This window comes from Lithobates pipiens, unplaced genomic scaffold (assembly GCF_037356315.1).
Source record: "Lithobates pipiens isolate NorthernLeopardFrog02 unplaced genomic scaffold, aLitPip1_a1.2 Scaffold_23, whole genome shotgun sequence".
NCBI classification, from domain to species: domain Eukaryota; kingdom Metazoa; phylum Chordata; class Amphibia; order Anura; family Ranidae; genus Lithobates; species Lithobates pipiens.
In genome coordinates this window covers 277131132-277141831 of record NW_027507785.1, presented here as the reverse complement: position 1 = coordinate 277141831, position 10700 = coordinate 277131132, and the positions used below count along the sequence as shown (strand labels likewise).

The 10700-nt window shown below is 43.8% G+C and overlaps 1 protein-coding gene across 2 annotated transcripts in view; it reads left to right on the top strand.

The window, feature by feature from the left end:
* The window catches only part of MRPL37 (mitochondrial ribosomal protein L37), a 22686-nt gene extending 12430 nt beyond the window's left edge, over nucleotides 1-10256 (top strand). The window contains exons 6-7 of one of the 2 annotated variants that reach the window (XR_013262400.1): nucleotides 5755-5955; nucleotides 10120-10256. Coding sequence is in view for 1 of the 2 variants with exons in the window: in XM_077453277.1 (XP_077309403.1) it covers nucleotides 5752-5955; nucleotides 10120-10197 (282 nt within the window). In the remaining variant the exon portion in view is untranslated. Of the gene's footprint in view, nucleotides 1-5751; nucleotides 5956-10119 lie in introns of both variants that reach the window. The other variant, XM_077453277.1, reaches the window with a different exon arrangement.
* The last annotated feature ends 444 nt before the right edge of the window (nucleotides 10257-10700 follow it).

Sequence of the window (10700 nt, the reverse complement as noted above, 5' to 3'; positions counted from 1 at the left end):
ACTCCACCTCCTGAGCTCTGGCCATTGACATGCTCACAGACCGGAGACCCATTTAGGCTAGGTTCACACAATGTGCGGCATGGGGTACAGCAGGGGCTCCGGTACGTCCTGAGACAGAGCCGAATACATACAGGACTCTTCTGCTGTGCGCTCCATGGCCGCCCCGGAGATGTGTGAACCGGGTCCATGGAGAGCCGGTCACACTCTCCTGTCATGTGAATTGGATGCAGGGAAGCCCGCATCCAATTTGCAGTGTGAACCCAACCTCAGAGGGCTGTGACAGGCATAGAGATTACAACAAAGAGATACAGATAATGGGATTTAGATTCTTAGGAGACAAAGCATAACAAGGTGCATGTCTTCTAACATTACTTATTATGGGGTTTACAACCACTTTAATAGAATGCATTAGGCCTCTTTCACACGGACTGTCCGTTCAGATCCGTCTGTCAGTTTTTTAGGCGGACCTGAACGGACGCTCCATAGACCTCTATGGAGCGACGGATGTCAGCGGTGACATGTCCACTGACATCCGACCCGCTCCAGTCCGAAAAAGCGTGACGGAGGGAAAACCTATTTTTTGCCTCTATGACTCTATGGTCCGTCTTCATCCGATCCCCCATAGGGGAGAGTGGCGCTATGACAGGTCCATCCCTGCACAATGTGCAGAGATGGACATGTCATCTGCCGGCTTGGTAGGGATCGATGGAGCGATCCCCCGCTGAGCAGAGCGGGCTCCGTACATGGACATGTCTGTGTGAAGGAGCCCTTAGGGTAAAAAACCTTTAGCCTTTAAAACTACTTTTAACATGAGATGACAATTATCTGATTGGTACAGATGATCCCATGTGCATGAGTCTCGAACACAAGCACTCCCCAAAAGCTTTTGAGAAAAAAACTGCATGGTAGGTCAGAAGACCTCTTCTTCATTGCTGATTTTCATCTGCAACGTTTACCTATGTGATCTCCTTCCCCCTCATCTACCCTTTGACAAAATATTAACATTCCTTGGGGCCAGGCATCTGTCTATGGGAGTGTGTGTCCAAATCCTGAACCGTGGATGTGATTGGATCATGTATGCACATTCAGCCATTATATCAAAGGGTTGTGCAAGCGCAACATTGCATCACTCTTCTAAACAGAGAAATGAAGCAGATATTGCTCCTAATTAAAGGAAAGCCTATAGTAAGGCTTACCTGTAGGTAAAAAAAATATCTCCTAAACCTGTACGGTTTAGGAGATATTCCCCTCAGTATGCGCCGCTGACTGCAGCGGCGCATGCGCACAAGGGGATTCTCGGCTGAAAGTCCAGCAGTGGCCGCACCCGACCGAGATGAAATCTCCCGCGCGCATGCGCGGGAGTGACGATATCGCGACTCCGGCCACTCACAGCGCCGGAGCCGCGATACCCGGAAGAAACGCAGAGGGAGCATGTCGGCTCCCTCGGCGTGGATCGGGCCAGATGTCGGGGCCACGTTCTAAGGTAAGTATTTCATAATGAGCTAATATGCGGTGCATACTAGCTCATTATGCCTTTTGCTTTGCAGGTGGTAAAAAAAATAAAAATTAGCAGGTTTACTACCGCTTTAAGGGGCGCAAGATGGCTTCTTTGTTGATTAGGAGCAATTGGTTCTCTGTGTCAGGCAGCACACAGAAATGTCTGTTGACAGTTTTTGACAGTTTGTTAATTCCTCCGATAGTGTCCTGTGTCACAGATAAGCACTTGAATGACCGGTTTCCTGGGATGGAGTACTACACAAATATTGACCCGGTTCCTTATTGGACCGTCACTGTAATAGCAAGCTTCACTAATCAATAGGCTTGGCGGTATTGGCTAGGCTGCCAATCCAAGAAGCCATAGACTTTGATTACTAAGCAGTACAGTATAAGACTACATCTATGTTTTCATCCTTTGTGTTGTCATTAATCATGGTTATAGATTGCGTTTGCTCTGGAATTACATAGCAAGGTCAAAAATCTCCTTCATTGGATTTCTGGCAGTGAGCTTTTCTTTCCTTTTCATTTATTTGTGTTTTACACAAATGTGTTTTAATAAAATAAAAATACTAATATATAGTTACTATACATATTTAAAAAAAAAATCTCTATATTATTACAAAGTGCATTTGGCATTGTCAGGTCTCCATCGGTCATTGTAAAGAAAATCGTAGTTGCTGCTGATCTAATGGATTCAGGATACAGCAAATCAGCTTGTGTACACCTTTCTTAAAAAAAATAATAAATGGTTTTCCCTTTTTTTTTCCAAATATGTGAAAAGTGTGGGGTGCATTTGTATTCAGCCCCCCCCCAAGTCAATACATTGTAGAACCACCTTTTGCTGCATGTCTTTTTGGGGATGTCTCTACCAGCTTTGCACATCTAGAGGGTGAAATGTTTGCCCGTTCTTTTTTTTTTTTGGTTTAAAGGACAATTTTATTGAGCATAATGAACAGGATATAATCACGAAAACGCAATGCAACATGCACTACGCAAACAAACTTGTGCATTTTACAGACAGGTACAGTAAATATACGAAAATGTTTTGCAACAAAAGATGTGTGATGCAGTGATCAGCAGAGGAACCTAAAGGGTATACAGTGTAGGGAATAGTCCCTGGAAAAGACATAAAGACATATAGTACAGAGGTCAGCTAAGTCACGGCATTGCAGGTAGAAGCATTCTCCAACCATCTATCCCATATTTTGTTGTATTTATGGGGACAACCCCTATGAGCATACAACAGCTTCTTGAGGGGAAGCGTGTCATTGATCGCCCTAATCCATTGCTGTAGCGTGGGGGGACGCCCTCTCAACCACGTCCTAGCAATCTGCATCCTAGCCAAAAACAAGGTCTCCTGTAAAAAAATGTTGAGGTATTTCTCACTGTCGGGTAAAGAGAGGAGCCCCAGTATACACTGTCGAGGGGACAGGAACACCGGGGAGCCCATGCGGTCGTGAAGAAATCGGACCACCTGCGCCCAGTATCCCTGTATGATCGGGCAGGCCCACAATAGGTGGTAAAAGGATGCAGTCGGGGAATCACAACGGGGACAGTTGGGGTCGAAATCAGGTCTGTATTTAGCTATGCGTTGAGGCGTAAGATAGGACCTGTGCAGAATGTAGAGGTGGGTAAGGCGGTCCGGGAGCCTAGGTGACATGAGCCTGTGATTCGCCAGAGCTTCATCCCAATCCGCGTCCGACACCGCACCCAAATCACCCTCCCACCGAGAGCGCACCTGATAGGCCACGCTCAGGGCAGTAGGGGATAGCAGATACGCGTACAGCCGCGAGATCAATTGCCAATGGTCGTCACCCAGCACCAGGTCAACCACAGCTGGCGTCTCAACCCTCGGGATACTCCCAGTAAACTGGGCTTGGAGCGCGTGTCGGAGTTGGAGATAGCGAAACAACATGTGGTTGGGCAAGGCGTAGGTATCCTTGAGGGCCTGAAAGGATCTGACCACCCCATGGGAGACCACCTGTGACAGATAAATAACACCCTTATGCACCCATAACCCGGGATCTGGGACAAGGGCCAGTTCTGGTAGCTCGGAATTATTCCACAGAGGTGTGTGAGAGTGAGGAGAGGGGGCCTGTCCAAGGCGCATAGTAAGCTGCCAGATTCTACAATGATGGGAGAGCAGGAGGTGTCCGTCGTTAGGGAGGGGCGGAAGGCGTGAGTGACTAAACAGCAGTTGGAAAGGGTGAAACAAAGGGCCTGAGGCCCGTGAACACACTAGGGTGGTATAGCGGACTCTGTCCGTTTGATTGAAGTGAAAAAAGTGGGATAGTTGAGAGGCTATGTAATAGAGTTGGAGATCGGGCAGGGCGGCTCCCCCCAGGGTTGACGGACATTTTAAGACCCGCCACGACAACTTGTGTCGAGACGAGCCCCAAACAAATGTGTTAAGGATAGACTCCATAGCTTTAAATAGGCGGGGAGGGAGGTACAGCGGTGCCTGCCAGAATACATAAAGCAGCTTGGGAAGGATAATCATCTTAACCAAATTTATTCGGCCCATCACCCCAAGGGGGAGACGAGACCAGACTTGAGTTTTGGATTTTAGAACGTCAAATAGGGGTTCAACATTAAGGACGAGATAGTCGGAAAGGGACCTAGAGATGTGTACACCGAGATATTTAATGGAGTCAGTTCTAGCAAGTGGGAGCGCTGCCTGTTCAGCGGTGGGGGGCCCCAAATCTAGCGGGAGTATTTGAGATTTGGACCAGTTAATCTGGAGCCCAGAGAAGGCTCCAAAGGCCGTAATGAGACGCAGGGCTGTCTGCAATGAGGGACCAGCATCAGCTAGATACAACAGCATATCGTCTGCATATAGGCTGATCACCTCATGCAGATCACCACAGCGAAGACCCCTAATGTCTGGGTGAGACCTAAGGGCTATGGCCAGGGGCTCTACAGCCAAGGCGTACAGCAGCGGGGAGATAGGGCAGCCCTGACGGGTCCCCCTGGAGAGGGCAAATGAGGCGGAAGTCCTACCATTCACTTGAATACGTGCCGTGGGGGCGTAATATAGGAGCTGGATCCACTTAATAAACTTGGGGCCTATTCCGAATCTGCGAAGGCACTCCCAGAGGTAACACCACTCCACAGAGTCAAACGCCTTGGTGGCGTCCAGGCTGACCACAACCCTGGATCCAATATCAGCGTGCTGGGCCTGGAGGTTATGTTTGCCCGTTCTTCATTGCAAAATAGCTCAAGCTCTGTCAGATTGGATGGAGAGCGTCTGTGAACAGCAATTTTTAAGTCTTGCCACAGATTCTCAATTGAATTTAGGTCTGGACTTTGACTGGGCCATTTTAACACATGAATATGCTTTGATCTAAACCATTCCATTGTAGCTCTGGCTGTATGTTTTCGGTCATTGGCTTTTTTCAACAATGGCTTTCTTCTTACCACTCTTCCATAAAGGCCAGATTTGTGGAGTGCACGACTAATATTTGTCCTGTGGACAGATTCTCCCCCTGAGCTGTGGATCTCTGCAGCTCCTCCAGAGTTACCATGGGCCTCTTGGCTGCTTCTATGATTAATGTTCTCCTTGCCCGGCCTGTCCGTTTAGGTGGACGGCCATGTCTTGGTAGGTTTGCAGTTGTGCCATACTCTTTCCATTTTCGGAGGAATGAACAGTGGATTGAACAGTGATTCATGAGATGTTCAAAGCTCGGGATATTTTTTTTATAACCTAACCCTGCTTTAAACCTCTTCACAACTTTATTCCTGACCTGTCTGGTGTGTTCCTTGGCCTTCATGATGCTGTTTGTTCATTAAGGTTCTCTAAAAAAAACCTCTGAGGGCTTCACAGAACAGCTGTAATTATACAGAGATTAGATTACACACAGATGGACTCTATTTACTAATTAGTGACTTCTGAAGGCAATTGGTTCCACTAGATTTAGTTAGGGGTATCAGAGTAAAGGGGGCTGAATACAAATGCACGCCACACTTTTCAGATATTTATTTGTAAAAAAAAGTTTGAAAACCTTTTATCATTTTCCTTCCACTTCACAATTCTGCGCCACTTTGTGTTGGTCTGTTACATAAAATCCCAATAAAATACATTTACGTTATTGGTTGTAACATGAGAAAAGTGAAACATTTCAAGGGGTATAAATACTTTTTCCAGGCACTATATTTTTTATTCATTGATAGGATTTACATACACTTTAACCATAACAGTGATGTACAAGTTTTGGTCAGCATAGCTCCTCTAATATTGTTCTCTACTATTTCCAGGAGGATGTCAAGGATTTGGAGAAGCCGATTGTGGTACAGAGCGTGGGTACAGACGGACAGCTGTTCCACTTTATGGTTCTGCAACTGAACACTCTGGATTTGGAGTCCAGCAATGGCATCAAAAATATTGTCTGGATGGATGGAGACCAGGCCTTGTATGATACCGTGGCAGGCAAAGCAAAAATCATAAGGAAAGTGGTTGTGGTAAGTGGTGTGGAGGGGAGGCATGTAACGCTGCTAACACAATAGAGGGTGACATTTTATTATCCAAACCCTTGTGTTTCATGCATTTATGTTGTAGTTCCTAGAGTTTCTGGGCTGTCTTCAATATGCAAGTCAGCCTGTGTACACCTTTCTTTTAAAAAAATGTTGTAGAAACCAAATTTTGTATTCGTTTCTTAGAAACGTTGATGACAAGATGAGTTTGAGGTCCCAAAAAATTCACACATGCCACATCCATCCATAGAGGTTACCGCTCTCTCCTCCTGGATTGTTTTATTCATCTTGTATTATGGAGCATTCTAAAGAAAAGTAAAATCATTGCTCTAAAGTGGGCAGGAACAAAACCGGAATTGGCAGGGAAGCAGGGGCAGTTATGTTCACACTGCCCCGCTGCGTTTTTTTTTGCTAAAGTGCAGCTAACCCGTGGGCTATGAAGTCCTGGTGCAGTTTCAGAAATTGCAACCAAATTCCTGCATGTCGCATGCTTGGTGCATTTTCTGAAAAATGCCCTAAATTCACAGGACATTATAGAAGTATACGGGAAAGTGCAGCTAACCCGCACAAAATCCACAGATTAGCTGTGTGCCCAAAGCTCAGGGGGACAGCACCGGGACAGTGCAAAGCCCCCCTTAAAGACTTTGTAAAAAAAAAAAATTAAACAAAGTGACCCCCCCTGCAAAAAAAGAGCAGATGCCTCTCCAATTTCCTGTGCTGGCCATCACTGCTATAGCCATAGGAAACCACTGCTGTCAGAATCTGACACTTTCAGTATGTTGGATTTCTGGGTCCAAGAAAAAGACAACTTCTCCTACACTCTTCGAAGTGTGATACCGACAGTTTAAGAAGGTAGTGTCAAAAAGGTCTTGCAGCCCTCCTTAGAACATTGGGTATTCAAATACTGGAGAAAAACAAAACAAAAAAGGAAGGCGCACTGACCTAGTGCATTACCATAAATAGAGCTTTATTGAAAACAGAACATATAGTAAAATGGCTACTCACAAACGAGTATTGATAAAAGGCATAATCAATACAATTGGATCCATCGCACCAAATATTGACACATCCAGATCTGATGTCAGATGAATTGACGAATACCCCAACATAAACGGCTGACGCGTTTCAGGGGAGAACCCCTTTTTTCAGAGCCAAGACAGGCAAAGTGTGAGTAGTTATTTTGCTATATGTTCTGTTTTCAATAAAGCTCTATTTATGGTAATGCACTAGGTCAGTGCGCCTTCCTTTTTTGTTTTGGATTTCTGGGTCCCCCACTGTACTCAATGGTTCCTCCCACTGGCCTTACTTTACTACTGAGTGGATGTAAACCCTCACATATACCCAGTGAAGCGAACAGCCTCAGATGATACACAGGGATGAAACAAATTCAATTAAAACAATCCATTAAGTTCTCAGCTACATAAGAGCGGGGGGGGGAGAGAAGCAGCAGTACAATAATCTTCCCAGTGACAGGCTGTGCTGGGGGAATGTGTCAGGACAAGTCTGATTATTGGAGGAGAGCAAGTTGAGTTCCCAGCATAGTTGGAGAACTTACCACAGTGTGTTTCCTGCTTAGTGTGGTCAGTTTTTAATAGAAAACAGAGGGACTAGCAGGAATACCATGAATTTCACACAAAGCAAGCAATACAAAGAGAATAGGATGCGCTCTCGTACAAGTACATGGTACAGCAGCACATATCAGGAATATGAAGTGTTGGGGTAACAAATGCTTTGAGTATGAGTCATATGTAAGTCAATGTTTGTTTGTAACTTTGGGACAGCTTGTATTTATTTTAGGGTCACTTTAGGTTGGCTTTGCCTTGCATGAATAACAAAAAAAAAAAAATATTGCTCATCCATGTCTTTATGGACCTTGCTTTGTGCACTGGTGCGCAGTCATGTTGGAACAGGAAGGGGTCATCCCCAAACTGTTCCCACAAAGTTAGGGGCATGAAATTGCCCAAAGTGTCTTGGTATGCAAACGCCTTAAGAGTTCCCTTCACTGGAACTAAGGGGCCAAGCCCAACCCCTGAAAAACAACCATAAAACCACACCAAAATCCCCCTCCACCAAATTAGTTGGACCAGTGCACAAAGCAAGGTCCATAAAGACATGGATGAGTGAGTTTAGGGTAGAGGAACTTTACTGGCATGCAGTCCTGACCTCAACCCGATAGAACACCTTTGGGATTAATTAGTGTGGTGGGTATAGAAAAAATGGGGTTCCCTCACGATATCAAAGTGAAAAATATCTGAATGTGGTATGTCGGTTAGATTGCTGCTAGACCTAAAGTGTATACCATGCACTTGAACAAAAATAAATGAAAAAGGTGATCAGCGCAAATTATATACCATATATTACTACATCGATGGAATATCCTTGTTTGATATGTATTCTACCTCATAGATAAAGTGCAATAAATCAATAATTATACGAATACTAATGGTGAATCCTAATGCAAACTGCTGCTGCGCATGCACAGTTTGCACAGCAGCTAAATAATTGCATTCACAGCAGCAATTTGCATTGGGATTAAACATTAGTATTGGTATAATTATTGATTTATTGCACTTTATCTATGAGGTAGAATACATATCAAACAAGGATATTCCATCTTTGTAGTAATATATGGTATATAGTTTGCGCTGATCACCTTTTTTATTTATTTAATTAGCGTGGTGACTGCAAGCCAGGCCTTCTTGTCTAACTTCAAAAATGGGTTTCTGGAAGAATGGTCAAACATTCCCATAGACACGCTCCTAAACCTTGTGGACAGTCTTCCCAGATGAGTTGAAGCTGTTGTAGCTGCAAAGGGTGGGCCAACTCATTATTGAACCCTACAGACTAAGACTGGGATGCCATTTAGGTTCATGTACGTGTAAAGGCAGACGTCCCAATACTTTTGGTAATATAGCGTATATTGGGTTGGCTTGGCTTAATTTTTTGCCATGAGCTTAAAAAAAAAAAAAAATACATTGATAAACTGTTAATAGAATGCACTGCCATTATCACATTATAACAGAGTGGAAAATCTCAATTGACAGCTTTATATGACTTTATAATGAGTAGCCTGTACGTGGTTAGCTGAATATAAATGGGACATTTTTTTTGGAATAGAATCCGCTCCCTTTTTTTTTTTTTTTTTTAACTGGTTTCTGTCTCTCAGCTCGGAACTATATGAGCAGAAAGCCCAACCGGACATATAAATATGTATGAAGTGTGAAAAAATGAGCTGTGAGGGTCACAGATCTAATTTTGTCTCTATAGCTCCAATGTACTCCTTTACAGAGTACATTAAATCATTCTCATTCGTCTCAGTCCCCGAAAGAGCGTTCGGCCTGTTGTCTCTCTACACAAACAACACATTAGAGCCAGAAGACGCTTCTATTATGGCGTAGGAGGAAATTCTCACATGCAATCTCCTTTTATTATTGGCCTTGTGAGGATTGATCCGAGGTATCCGTGCTAACCACTGAGAAACAATGCTGCAGACGTGCTCATATTTCATTGATTGGTGCGTTTTATAGCACTAACTTATTCAGCAGCAATTTGCAGCGAAAGTTATTGGATTATTCCCATCTATCAGTGCCCACCAGCAATACTTCCAGTCATTAGCTCCAATCACAGCCAAACACTGGGGTTCATTTACTAAAACTGGAGCGTGCAAAATCTGGTGCAGCTCTGCATAGAAACCAATCGGCTTCCAGGTTGTTTTTTTTTTTGTTGTTTTTTTTTGTCAAAGCTTAATTGAACAAGGTGAGGTTAGAAGCTGATTGGCTACTGTGCAGAGCTGCACCAGATTTTGCCCTCTCCAGTTTTAGTAAATCAACCCCCCTGTAGCCTTGTAGTGCTGGTGCCCTGTGTTCAGTATGAGCATGGGTAATCACACTGAGAGCAGAATTGTTGTTTATTACAAGCAAAACACTGGTTGCTATGGGCAAACACATTTTGTCAGTAATTAATTGAGAAATGAGCTTTGAAAATGCAGAGTTTGTATGGAGCCCCTGTGTTTTAATTGGGGTGTTTCCTGTTGACAACCTCCCCCCCCCCTATTTGCTGGACTGTTAATATAAAAAAAATAAGCTGATCTGTGCAGACAACTAGAGACAAATATTAGATGTAGCGATTTAATGTTTTCTCTTCTTCTTTCAGGAACCTGCCGGAGTCTCTGGACTCAAACCAGAAATATTTCAGAAGTTTTGGGCAATGTACCTGCATGGGGCAGTCTAGATGAGCAGGGAGATACCTGTACATACAGTGTATGGAATAAACATTTGATATTTATGTAACATTGTGTCATTCTTCATTTGCTAACATCTAATTGGAAACATATAGATTGAAATACATCTGTCATGACTCATGAGAGATACGTTTTTAAAGTGGTTGTAAAGATAAATTATGTCGTTACATAGTAGGTGAGGTTGAAAAAGACACAAGTCCATCAAGTCCAATTTATGTGTGTGATTATATGTCAGTATTACATTGTATATCCCTATATGTTGCGGTCGTTCAGGTGCTTATCTAATAGTTTTTTGAAACTATTGATGCCCCCTGCTGAGACCACTGCCTGTGGAAGGGAATTCCACATCCTTACCACTCTTACAGTAAAGAACCCTCTATGTAGTTTAAGGTTAAACCTCTTTTCTTCTAATTTTAATGAGTGGCCAGACAATTAAAGTGATTGTAAAGACTTGTTTTTAAAAAAAACAAACATATTATACTTACCTCCTCTG